We start from the raw sequence: 13,647 nt of genomic DNA, 5'->3' as shown, positions 1-13,647 counted from the left end.
ACGGGCTCACCCTGGCACTGGCACTCTCTGAGCACCCTTTTGTCACAAGTAGCTGTTGTTTGAATGTTCCAGAAACTTCTAGGACAGAGCTGATGTTCCAGCTGTCCACGTGGCCCAAGAATAGGGTTTTGAGCAGAACCTGCCTTAAAATCAAGTCATGGGTGATGCATGTAATTCTGCCTCCAGAAGGTCATTCTTGTCATGCTCCTGAATCCAGTGACTTCCAGTTGTCACACATTGTGCCAAACCTTGGTTTCAGCCCCAGCAGCTAATGCTTTACCCTGACTGTGTGTGTACAGGCAGCTGGGAACGTGGGGCTTGGCTGGGAGCTGGAGCCTCCAGATGCTGCTCTAATACCAGTAGTGTGTGTTGAGTGTTAGTTTGCTTCACTAATGTGACCCGTGGGGGAGGTGGCTGGTCCTGCTCACTCATAAATTCCTGTCTTTCAGCCGCAATGTAGCTGTGGATCAGAAGGATGAGAACAAGGAAGCCAAGCCTCGGTCGCTACGTTTTACCTGGAGCATGAAAACCACCAGCTCCATGGATCCCAATGACATGATGAGGGAAATACGAAAGGTCCTGGATGCCAATAATTGTGACTATGAACAAAGAGAGCGTTTCTTGCTTTTCTGTGTCCATGGAGATGGGCATGCGGAAAACCTTGTACAGTGGGAGATGGAGGTGTGTAAACTGCCAAGACTGTCCCTGAATGGAGTTCGCTTTAAGCGGATATCGGGAACATCCATAGCTTTCAAAAACATTGCTTCCAAAATTGCCAATGAATTAAAGCTGTAACAAGAAAAATAGTTAAGTTGTAAATTAGTTAGCAATTTCAAGTGTTTTTGAGAATTCCGATGGAAATGTATAGAATAACATTTAGGCAATAACTTCTGCATCCTTCTGAATAGTGATATTAAAAAAAAAAGCTGCTGAGCTGGGAGGGAGAGTTGGACTTTTTTATAAGTGCACTACAGCATTAAAGTTGCCTACTATGTAAAATATTACCCCTTCTGCTTTATTTCCATTGCTCTTTGACAACAAATTGAAACACAGAATATATTCATTTAAATATGCCTCCTGTTTGTGTGGATGTGTGAATGTACAGTATGTGTGTAATATATAAAGTATTCTATGTAAACAATTCATTTACGACATCGAGCTGTACCAGTACCTCTTTTTGGGCTAATTTTGGTGCTAAAAATTGAAATGGCCAAGGAGGAAACACTTGAGTTAATATTTAAAATGATTGAAGCGATAACCAGTAAATGCAGGTTTACAGTTCACTGCTGTGTTAAGGAAAAAAAAAAAAGTGTGTGAAGGGTTTGGATTTACGGTTGTGAACATGATTAGTCCTGTTTTCTAACTAGATCTCATGAGATTATTAAAAATTCACTTTTACTGAGTAAGTCTTGCATTATATTTTGCCCACCTATTTATTATTTAAGTCTGAATCAAATTTTAATAATGTAGTTAATTTGTGCATTAATATTTGGGTAAACTCTTCCATTCTTCTGCTTCTGCTAAACTACTAAAATTGTATCTTTGTCCTTTTGGCTTATGGGTATTGATCGCAGCTAAGAACACTTCTCTGTTGTTCCACGGTTCCCCTAGGGAACTGGGCAGTCTAAAAGGAGGTGCTAATTGCTGACTAGTTACTTTCTTTCAGAGCAAGTTTTCCAGTTAGACTAGGTCAGACTGATACAAAGCACAAAGGGACTCTCAAATAAAGGCCGTACTTCACTGCAAGCTGCCATATCCCAGTTGGTGCCGCTCTGAGGTCTCGCTGCAGGTAGGGCAGTGCTGTCCCTTCGTCCTGGGTGCACACAGCATTGAAACCCAAAAGTGGGAATCAAATTGGCCACTGATCTCCTGTGTTGTAATGTCCCAACTTGCTGAACTATAGCCATAGGCAGTAGCAGTTAAAACTTCTCCTTGCAGCTCCCTTCCGGCGTGCTTCCCCTTGGCTCCGGTTGTATTGCTTTTGATGGCTCTGTGCCAGTTGTGTCTCTGGCTCCTGCTGCCGAGAGAATCCTCTGCTAAAGTGCAATGTGGAAACCCGCCCTTGATGAACCCTCTGATGGCCAACTAGCTTTCGGTAGGACGTGAAGCTGCTCTGGGATAGTCCCCACGTTTTAACCATCTCTGCGGTGAGCCGGATCTGAGTTTGCAGACTCAGAGATTTCTTCATGCACTGTTTCCTACTGATACTCAGTTTATTTCATCGAGGACTTGTGTAGATAATATCCTGCATTATCTACTTGACTTTTTGTATTAATGTTTTGTGGTTATATTTCAGTGAAGCACTTAAGCATGTACTTAACATGTGCTTTAAACTGGAGCCTAAATTTGCATTTTAAATTTGCAGTGAGCTAATAGTTACTCATAGTACACAGTTCAGATTTGACCCGAGGTGGAAATGCAAAGTCCTTAATATTTTGCAAGTTAGTTCTTGTGATCTGTAGTCTGTGAAGGCAGCAGACTTCCCCTCTCTTTCCCCCTAAGCATTGATATTGATTATGCTAGTTTAAAGGGTAATCATAGTTGTTAAATGTAGTAAATACTCCTGAATTTACATTTTATTCTCTGTATATTCTGTATCATGCCATGGCTTGAGAACTCCAGGTGCTACCGGAGTTCAGTTGGCTTTCAGTGCTCTGCCCGTGCCTGTGCTGCTCAGTATGGTTTTTTCCATGAAAACTCCATTTTGTAATAGCAATAAGACATTTCAGGGCAGTCATTGTACTTTCTCAGGTGAATGGTCACCTACCCTTTCACTTCCTACGTTTTAAGCACTCCTCCAAATGTATTTTTTCACCCGGCAGTGCACTTTGTTGTCTGAACTGAAAAAGTGTTCTGATAAATGATGTAAATCTGTATTCGATGGAAGTTCCAAAAGGTTTCATATTAAATGTTTTCTGAAATCCTCTCTTCCTACTTCACCTGTTAAGTATGTAAGTGTTTCTAAAAAAAAGTGCACCACTATCATTCTTTGGATATTTAAAGTTTGTACTTCGGTATTTTTTTCTTAAGGTGTTCTCAAAAGGTTCTTTCAGGGTAAATCTTTATTTGAGGTATTAAAAAAATCACTGATTATAATCAGAAAGAGATTTTTAACACCTTCCTTCCCAAATGCCTTGTAAAATTACTGAGTTGCAAGAATATACCCTTGTTTCTTTAGCACACTGCATGCTTGGTGTTCCAGCCTCTGGGAGTTGCCTGGGAAGGAAAAGTGCTTTCTTCAGCTCTCCAAACCAAAGACGAACTGCTTCCCAAACACAGGCCTTTTACCTGTTCATATTCCCTGGGAATCTGTGTAAGTTTGCAGGCACTGCCACTGGTAAGGACTCTGCAGAACCACAGCTGGTTTTCCTCTTCTTAAAAGGCAGGTTTTAAAAATAATCAGAGGTCATTGTGTGGTGAGGAGGTAGCAGGAGGCCTGGGTGTTTTGGGACACATGAATAGCAACCAAGAAGTGTTTTTATGTAATGACATGAATGTTGCTGTGGAATGTGTGGTCCAAGTGGTGTTGGGGGGTGTTTGTAATGGGCTCCTGACTAAAGGTTTGCATCGCTGAAACCCGTGTCATCCAGCTCTGAGGGTGTCTTTTGATTACTGGGTCTGGCAGAGAAAAATGTCTTACAGTTTGGGTTGCAGGAGTTTACTGCATTAAATAAAAATGTTTAAAGATACATACATAAAATAAATACCTGAACACTGAGCATGAACAAACAAGTCGAGATACCCTTTTTCTTATGCAAACCTTCCCTGTACTTAGGGTTTATAAAACACTTCAGTCTGTTTGACCTCTTGACAAGGTCTGAGGTCCTCGACCATGTTGAGAAGAAGTAGAGAGAGGAACAGCTACTCCTGTTGTCTAAGTGTTTTGCACTCTACTTCTACTCAAGATACAGCATCTGGTCCAATCTTTGTGAGTTGAAAGATTTTTAGTACAAATTTGGGCACAGTTAACCTCTTTCTCTTGTATTACAGTGAGGTTTCAAGATAACATATAGTGAGATACTGTATCCTAATTTTTTAATTACAGCATTTCATGTCAAGGTAAATTAGATTTTTTTTTTTTAAATACATGAAATTAGGATCCATATGTTTATGTTGCAGAAATTAAATGTGAGGTTCAGGAGTCCTTCTAGTCATATGGAAAGATTGTAGCAGATCTGGAATTTAAATAGAGATCTCTCCAGTTCATTTAAAAGCTCAGCTATACATGGGTCCGTTGGGATAATGCTTTTAATCAGTATTTCCCACAGCTGCTGTGTCATGGACCATGTTGTGGATTGCAATTTAATTAGGACTGCAGCCAACCCAGAGCCATTTTCTCTGTAAGCCCTGGTCTGGAGCAGCAGTTTGTACACGGCCTCTTTGAGTTAAAACCTGCTTGGTTGGGGTGGTCTCTGTGCCTGAAGGGCTCGGGTACCTCCCTGGGTATGGGCAGAGGTGTCTGTGAACTGGTGTCACTCTGTGTTTCAGGGATGGCCTGGTTGGGTGTTTCTTGCTGTACAGTCTGTTATCAGCTATCCAAGACCACATCTTTTCTTTGTAACCTAAAGAGTTAAACATTTAGAGAATCTCATAGTAGATGGTATTTCTGCTATGGGGGTCGGGGGGGGTGGTGTCATACTAATGTGAATTTTGTTTCTAATTTACAGTGCAAATCTTCAAGAATAAATATGGATTTGGAAAGCTGATACCGCTGTAAATTAACATTTAATATTAAACATGTAGACTTGCAACTGTCCATACACCCTCATTTCTGTAAGTTTTCATAGAAAAGCCCTGGAGCTTTCCAGTAAAGACAGGCTCATGTTACTACAGATCACTGGTGCTGCCAGTTAAACCCCTGATCTGACAGTCTGACCAAGTGTGGTTGTGAAAATTCCGCCTTTGACTGGAGTTTTTCCCTCCAGTAGCAGTGAGGTGTTTCACTGATTTCACCACTGACCATTACTCCATTGCTTCAGAGAATAAACTGTTATCCAGCAGGAAGGGGCGTGAGCTTTGGATAAAACTCAACCTAGTGCAATTAATAAGAATTTTTAGAAGTTGATCAGAGTCCTGCGTTACAACAGCAGTAAATGCTTAGAGAAAAGCAAGAAAAAGGCGGATAGAGTAATTGCTCTGTGTGTGTGTGTGCTCCTTATTTCTGGCAAAATTAAGGGCAGAAAAGGGCAAACCAGTAAACTTAGAGAAATTCATGGTCTTCATGCTCCTGTTTCTGCCATTCTGTTCTTAGTGCACTGCTAGGTACTGCCTCCAAGCAGAGGGGCTGGATAAAACGAGCAAAACCGTGGAGGAACAGTCTTCACCACTCAGTGCTTCTGAAGCTGAAACAGTTTGAAGCAAGAGAATTTGAAAGACCCTGAACTTCTAGCCTTCTAAGAACGTTTTAACCTTTGGTACAAACAGCGGTCTCTTGCTCCAGCAATAACTGAAAACAGAAGGGCGTCAATACCAACGCTATGAATCCTGTGAGTATCTGTGCACAGAGGGCAAATTTTAGGGCATTAATTGTTAGTTGTTGGGGAGTTCACCTTCACCTACAAGTGCCATTAACACCTTGTAGTAGTTGTGACTTGGCAGGTAAGATGTTTGTTGCAGGGGAAAAAAAAACGCTTTTGCTTGGTTTTTGCTTACGTGTGTTGAGGACTTGGAACCAAGTATTCCAACTCGGATGTAAAATCCATGCGGAGTGGCCATGGTTATGGTTGCTGTGGGAACCACAGCATGGAATTTCAAGGCATAGAAATGTTGCAGTTCTTATTCCATTAATACCCTTATGTTACCGTTTAACATCCTTACAAAATTCAGGGCATAAAACCAAAATATTCGCACAGTTTGTGTTTCCTTGTAATTGCTGATCACGCTGAATGTATTGGGCAAATAAAATCAGATAACAAAGTACCTCTCCATGAAAAGAATTCTGTTGAAACACGGGGATGCAAAATCAGAAAGTAAAATGCTGCTGGTGTTACAATCAAAGAGTTTTCAATCATTTGCCTGTCTTGAGGTAAAGTCCTGTTTCCTTGGCGGTGTCTCTTACCAAGACCTCAGCTCATTGTGAGCACTGTAACCAGCAACGAACAGCAAAGTTTCTAAGCATGGAATTATTTCCTCCCCTGGCTTACCCAGCCAAAAGGCATGAAATGAAGTGCTTTCACACGTGTTTCCACACAGATGGGAAAAACACTGCCTGACGGGAGCTTGGAGGCGTTGTTACAATTGTCCTGTGTCTGTGGTGCCCAGAGGAGCAGGAGCAGGGGCTGGTGGTGTGTGGGGCACCCGCTGGAACGCTGGGGGTTGCCCAGGGGGTGGATGGGTGGATAGTCCCTTCTGTAGGCAAGGCGAGCTGCAGAGAGACGCTGCAGTGTCTGTGATGGCCACAGGATGTCTCTCAAATGCAGAAACAGCTCTGGCTGGGGTTCATTTCGAGTGTTTTTAGAGAAGAGTTCCCAGGATCGCTCTCTCCATGTGATTCCACATCAGTTATCAGTGCTACCATCCCCTCGGACAACTTGGACTTGAAAGCATTAGGGAGGAAAATGGCCCACAAGATATTGATGGAAGTTGTGTATTTTTCTCCTTGAAATATACTCTTACTGCTGTATTTCATTTTTCATTGTTTTCTTGCTTTTGGAGCTGAGGTGTAGTTTCAATGGGCTTTACCTTTGCCGTGGAAAACCTGTAGGGCTGCAAAACCCTTTTCCACTTCTTTGTTCAAGCCTTGTTCAGTCTCCTTTCCTAGAAAATGACCATGTCAGGCAGTATGCTCTTCTGCTGAGAAGGGCAAAAGTCATATTGAACATCTAAATTCATTTTCAGCTCATTTTACGAGTAAGAATCTTTGTTTTCCTGCTTGGAAATTCAATTACTAAAGCTATTTTGCCGTTTATCCTTTAGTAACTGGTCTAATCAAGGTTGTAAATTGCAGCCAGCCTTTTCTAAAATAATCTGGGATCACTTGCCATTTATATTCCACTGTATTAGCAGCTCTCTAAAGCTTTATGCCTGGCATTTTCCATGCCTGCAGTCTGTTTTATTCTTCAAACACATCGTGTCGCTTGTTCTTCAAATAATCAAGAAGTGAAACTTCCTTATTTGCTCAGGGTCTTTTTTTCAAATCACATGTTTTGCTCCAGCTTTCACTGGCATTGTAATCCAAGTTTTGCTGTTGGGGAATTAATAGTGGCTGGTACTAATATTTATCGCTGGGATGTTTGGATTTAGTGAGTGGAAATGGAGGAGCTGTTTATTTCGGTTGATCTCAGGCTTTTCCGTGGTTTTTCTGTGAAGGAGCCTTGTGTCTCATCCCCTCCTCCTGCTGCTGCTGAGCCCTTTTCTGAGCCTCCCAAGGCAATGCCTGGAGCGTTGGGAGTCACGGAGTGCACAGCGCTCGCCGCTCCGTGTGTGACTGTGGTGGGAGCAGCAAAAGCTGAGCTTCGCTGTTGGGAAGTTCTGTTCCTCGTCACCGGTCTGGGAGCAGCCACCAGAGCAAATTCGTTAGGTCATATGTATTTTAGTGGTTTTATCTAACTGACCCCTTGATGAACCTCTTTATCCCTGGCTTTTAAAACTTGCTGCTTTTTCCGTATCTCCAGAGACAAGGCTTGGCTGAACCCTTCTGGCTGAACACTTGGAGCTAAGTCTCGCTTCAAGGGACAGTCCCTTTTTGAGGTCTCCCATGGTGTCAGAGCTCCATGAGTCTTTCCAGGCCAGATCTATGAGTGCCCTTTAGCTTGGGAAAGAGTACAAGTGCTCCAGGGTCCCTGAAGCATCTCCATGCTGGTCTGTGGTACAGAGCATGGCAAGTGCAGTGAGACCTCTTTGATGTTCACTTGCTGAAGTGAATCTTCAGACCTGGAGAACAGTTTAGCTCAGTTAAGGCTGAGGCTGTAATGAATGGTTGAATTTAGAGCAATCCCTAGAATAGGAGGATGAGAGTCATCAGTTCTGAATGACTTCAGTTCCTGGGTGTTTTCCAGGCCTCCCCTTAGGGAATCAAAGACCTCACCAGAATGCTCTGCACACGTGGGGGCCTGCACAGTGGTGGGCAACGTGTACATCAACAGAACAGCCCAGCAAAGGACTGTGGGGGCTCTTCAGGGACCAGCCTTGCCCTCAGTGTGAGGACACTGTAAGCAGGAGGAAAAGCTTGTCCTGGCCATGTTGCTGTAGGAAACCACTCCTGTTTTTCACCCCTGTGGCCCTTTGGCTCTGCTTAGGAGACATCAAAAGGAGTATTGCAGGACTTGAGCCTGGGGCTCAGCACACCATTTCCCCTATCATCTCACACTCTGTTGGAGCAAACAGCTCTTGGGGTGAAGCTGCAGCCCACAGGGCCTGCAGGGAGAGGCCTCTTCCTCTTCTGAGCTCTGTGTTCAGGGGACGAGCAGGGAGGTTTCTCTCTGACCTGACCAGTCCGCTTTGCTCGCTTGCAGGTTCCACAGCTACAGGCAGGGCAGGCTGAGCCCAAGTGCTCACACACAGTGTGTGGCTACGTAAGGCTTGTTCACTGAGAAACCAGCCCCAAACCTGTGACAGTTCCCAGCAGAGGCCTGAGCTGCCCATCAAGAGGCAGCTCCCCTTAAAAGGTCGCTTTCCAGGCAGAGCTGCGCTCGGAGTGAATCGTGGTGGAATAGGGATGAATTCTGCTGTGCTCAAAGGGGGAGCTGAGCTCTGGTTTGTGCTTCTGAGAGCTTGGCTAACTTAAAATACCGAAGACTCTTCTCCAGTTTTCTTTCTGCCTCTGACATGATGAGCTTGGTGTGCGAGGGTGGGCGTTGCATGATGTAAAATAGTGAGGAAAAGAATTGTCTTGTACCCCGCTTAATTCTGCTGAAGAAGCAGGGAAATGTGGAACCACCTTTGCAAAGCAGTAGAAGTAAAGGCAGTGACAAAAGCATTTGTCAAGGATAAAAATAAAGCAGAGGGATAAGAGCCAAGGTTTATGGGGACACACGCTGTTTATTTAACCAGCATCCAGCATTTCTCATTAACTTGTTGTTACCTCTATCTTACCCTCCCCTTCTGTCCTCCGACAACATGTGAGAATAAAGAATGTTTCATCCTTGCCTTTTTTTTTGTCACTCAGATGATGCCTTTTCCCAGTTTTCTGTCTTGGAAGCAGTAGCGTTCCACATTTCATTGCAAAGCTGAGTTTCATTGATCTAGCAGCAGAGCACAGGGAAAGCAGGGGATGCAAACAAGTTCCTAAATTTGGACTGAACCAAAGATAGACATGCTACTAAATGAAAAACCAAAAACCTGGAAGTAAAGCTTTGGATCAGCACAGCCTTGCATTGAAATTTGTGGTTATGCTGATTGCACCTGTTACACTGGCTGTGCTACAGGATTTTCTGGACGCCTCACAGCCAGGCTCTAGGGTGTGGAAGTGTAGAACAGAAGAGGAGGTACCCTCAGTCCCCACGGTGACTACCTAGGCTGGTATGACATACAAGCTGAGAACTAAGCCTCAGTCTCTTCTTAAAGGGATGCCTGACACCCACCCTGGCTGCAGAGCACCCTCCAGCCTGGCTTCTGGAGCAAGAGCAAAGGGCTGAGGCAAAAAAAGCAGGTTTTCCTGACAATCTATGGATGCCCTGTCTCTAGAACTGTTCAAGGCCATGCTCGATGGGGCTTTTGAGCAGCCTGGTCTACTGGAAGGTGTTCCTGCCTATGGCAGGGAGGTTGGACCTGGATGATCTAAGGTCCCTTCCAACCCAAACTGTTCTGTAATTCTATAAGCAGCCTCTTCAGCTCACAGACTCTCTTTGTGTAGCTTGGGAGGACTTCCCCAGCTCCCTGTTTCTCCAGTGAGCAGCTCGGGCCCATTTAGAAATCTCTGTTTGTGCAAAGAGTCTGTGGCCACCAGCAAATCTGGGCTCCCAAACCAGTTCTTCAGTCTGTAGCTGCCAGTGCCTGTGTGGTGCTGCACAATTTGCTGTTGAGCCTGAAGGGCAGGCAGCCTCCTCTCCTCGCCTTTCTGGGGCGGACAGCAAAGGAAATGAGGTGTTAAACCCAGTAGGAGCTAGAACACAGCCCTGCTCAGCCTTGATGCCATTGGAGACAAAAAGGCCTGCCAGCAATCCCACTCACCAGCTGCCGTGTGGAAAATCCTGGAGTGTGCTGAGAGTCAGGAAAAGGTACTAAAATCTGCCTTTGTGAGTGACGGAGGTCCCTAACTAGGCCATGTCCTGGAGCAGGAGACTGAGCAAAAGTGGGGGCGAGTCTAGAGGAGGAAAGGCTGGAGTGATCTGATCTCAGCTTCTATTTTCAAGCAGATGCAATAGATCACTGGCTTTGAAAAGGGAGTAGCAGCAGTTCCTTCCTGTGGCACACTTCTCCCAGGATTGGGCCAGTTTTTAGGGCAGCCACTTGTTCCTCCTCCCAGTGCTTATGAGAGGGACACCAGTGCCTGGCCCCAGTGGTCAGCACTGCTACCTACCCACAGCAAGAGTCTGGCCTGCCAGGTATGGGGGAGTACCCACAAGAAATAAGATCACCCATTGGCACCTCCTTCTCTGGATGTGGTTTTTGACAGAAGAGCACCCTGATCTGCTGCTGTCTTACTCTGTGTCACAGAGCCCTGGCTGGCAGGGGTGGGTGCTACCCTGGGACAGGGGCGAGCTGGGGATAGAAGGACAAAACTCTGATCATAGCAAAGAGTCTCATCCTATCTCAGCTAGTTTCATTTCTCTATTCTGGTCTGAATCCAGGCTGGGTTGGGGCCAGGACGCTTCTTAGCCCTGGTTTCTTGTTTAGTTGCTAGACCAACTTCTCCTTTGGCTGGCTGGGTGCTCTTCTGCTGCCCTCCCATGTGGCTGAGACTGGCCCCTGTGCAAAAGAGGAAGGAAAGGTCCTGATCTCACACAGGGGGAGTGGTGCAGCTTGTGCAAGTGTCTGTCACAAGGCAGGAAGAGTAGGAGTCAGACTTTCCCAAGCCTGGAGTTGGATCTCTTTCTGGCCGCTGCGATGAGTGTGGGTAGGCTGAAGTGTAGGACAACAAAAGCTCTCTGTTGGTAGATGTAAGTGGAGTAGTTTGAGAACATCCCAAATTTTCTTCTTGGCTAAGTGAAGCAGTAATTTTTCACAATGCTGTGAGAACTTCCCTGGGATTTTCTCTCACGGAGAAGAGAAAAGAAAGGGATTTGCAGTATGCAAAGAGGACCTTCGAGCTTGTTTTATAGTCATAAGGCTCAGCAAAGAACTAGGAAGAGACACAATACCACAGCCTCGTGGCTATTTGTCCTGTGTACAAGCTGCTGCTGACCTTCCTGGAGGTCCTAAATATTCAATCAACTCAGATTGTCAGCCACTGCTGTCTCTGGGGAGGTAGAAAGTCTCTCGAATACTCTCTGTAAGGAGCTGGTGTCTGTCTGAAGGCACTGAGAAGGGTTGTGTATCTCCTTGACAGCCCTGGCCACAGCCAAAGTGTCTCCACCTGCATCAGCTGCACCTGAGATATCCTGTGCATGTCCCAGGGAGGGAGCTGGGGGATGCATGCTGAAGTCTCCCTGTTTGGATGACTGTGACCATCTCACCGCCACCACTGAAGGAAGCGGCGAGCTGCTCTGAGGATGCCTTAGCCTGCAGCAATCCAGAGAAATCTCGAGCGTTGGCTGTTGGTTAAGCTGTCCTATGCTTGAATTCAATAAAAGCTCTCTCCCTTGGCAAAGAAGTGAAGCCACCTCTGATTCAGTGCTAGCCAGGGGCATCACCCCTTCCCCTCCTGCCCCAGCCCAGGCTGTTCCCAGGCTGGCTGCCAGGACTCCATCCCTCCTGCCATGGCCATGGTCCTGCTCTCTTGGGCAGCTCCTCCCTACCTGTGACGTGCTGCAGGCATTGTCCCTGGGGAATCCAAAGGAAGGAGCACTTGTCACCAGGAAGGACAGGTCTGTCAGGCGCCTTTTGAAGCCTCAGAGCCCTGGGAGTGGGCAGGGCTGAAGTAATGTGTTCTCAGAGCAAGAACACGCCAGAAGTCTGGAGGAAAAACAGTTATGGAAATAACAGTGGCAATCAGAATAGGTGGGATCGAACTCAACACAAAGACAACACGTCAGCTGAAGCAGGCATCTGTTTCCGTGGAAAAAGTCATCTGCTCCTGTGATGAGCCTGCACCCCTCCTTGCCTTTGGGGAGCTGGGAGGAGGAGAAGACAGGAGGGGTGGGGGTGGCTCCGTGCACTGGTGGCCAGACCTAGTGGTGCCTGAGCTTAAGGTAGAGCTCAATGCCTTGGTGTGCATGTAGGGAAAAGCTAGGGAGCCCTTGTCGCCTCTCACTGCTCCCAGAAACATCACCTGCAGCTTTTCTGAACCTCAGTGGGATGAACACATCAGCAATGCTTTACAGGAAACATCATGTCAGGTTTGGCCCTGTTCAGCTTGGTCGACTCTGAGGTGACATTTTGTGACCATTTGTGGCTTAAAACAAGTCAGTCCCAAATTGCAGTAACTTCTTGTGGCCCTGGGTCTGTGGACTGCAGATGGATGGTCTGGAAATACAGCTCCAAAAGTGAGTGGAGTCCCGTCCACAGCCTGCTGCTGTGGGGTCAGCCTGCGTTTGGAGAGCGATGCAGTTGGAAGTCACCAAGTCCTGGTCAGTGAAGGGCTGTGCCCTGCCTGCTGGCACTGTTCTGTCGTGGCAGCCTTCACTGCCTGCCAAGTGTCCTTGAGCCTGGCCCAGACCCAGCTGGGTGCTGGGGGTCCCAGTGGGGGGTGCGCTGGTGTGCTGTGACCCCGTCACTGTCCACAGGACACTCCCCTGGTGCCAGATCCTTGGGTCTGGGGGTTGCTCACCTGGCCTGTCACCCCTGTGGGGGGAGGGGGGGTTGTCCTGCAGGACCCCAAGGAGCTGGTGCCATGTCCCCCTCTCTCTGGCCAGTGTTCTTATCACCTGCAGAGTGACATTCAGGCTCACAGAGCATCGCTCAGGCCTGTGGGTTTTGCAAGCCCAGGCTGGTGTGGGTCCGTCCCAGGGCAGGGCAGGGGATGCAGCCCCATGGAAGCACCACACACGCAGTGGGATGGGGGCTCAGCTCCTGGGACCCATCAGCTCTGCCGCAAGCAGCCCTGGCTGTAACAGCAGCACCCTGCTCTGTCCCACTTCTGCACTCTTCACAAAAACATGGGCATCCCCAAAAACAGGCCTGATGTCCTAATGACACTTGCCAAGGATTTTTGCTGGGCTGCAGCTTCCAGCCTGCATAAGCATCAGCCCAGCTGGAGATTAAACAATCTCCTTTAATAGGAACAGACAGGCGCCCGTTTCCAGCGCAGGGAGAAGAGAGCACTCCCCATTCAGCGCTCGCACGCAGGCAGCGGGGCCGCAGTGGGACTGGGATGCCCTGATTTGGAAGTCTCTTGCTCGACCCAGCGACTCGAAAGGTGGCTGTTTCCTGCGCATGGGCCAAGGGAGGCTTTTTATTTAGAAGATTCTTCGCCTGCTCAGTGTAGAGGGGAAGTCAAAAGATACCAGCTCGTGCTCCAGGCCCCCGCCGACTGTGACTTTGACCTACAGCAGACACAGGAGCTACCACCAGCTTGCCAGAGCCTCGTGGGCTGGGGCCTGCTGGCACTGCCATTTATGGGGCTCCAGCCCTCGCCCTGATTAGATAGTGCTCACCCAGCAGAGGGGC

At 47.0% G+C, this 13,647-nt stretch overlaps 1 protein-coding gene across 17 annotated transcripts in view; it reads left to right on the top strand.

Annotated features, from left to right (window-relative positions):
- The window catches only part of MARK3 (microtubule affinity regulating kinase 3), a 62,450-nt gene extending 59,524 nt beyond the window's left edge, over positions 1–2,926 (top strand). For all 17 annotated transcript variants that reach the window (XM_050337234.1, XM_050337233.1, XM_050337229.1 and 14 more), the window contains one exon: positions 450–2,926. In XM_050337234.1, coding sequence (XP_050193191.1) covers positions 450–795 — 346 coding nt within the window. In that variant the 3' untranslated portion in view covers positions 796–2,926. The remainder of the gene's footprint in view (positions 1–449) is intronic.
- Positions 2,927–13,647: the final 10,721 nt, after the last annotated feature.

The sequence above is a fragment of the Myiozetetes cayanensis genome, unplaced genomic scaffold (genome assembly GCF_022539395.1).
Source record: "Myiozetetes cayanensis isolate MyiCay16 unplaced genomic scaffold, myiCay2020 scf6-25, whole genome shotgun sequence".
NCBI lineage: Eukaryota > Metazoa > Chordata > Aves > Passeriformes > Tyrannidae > Myiozetetes > Myiozetetes cayanensis.
Note: the sequence above shows the minus strand (reverse complement) of the source record. Positions and strands in the feature narration are given on the sequence as shown.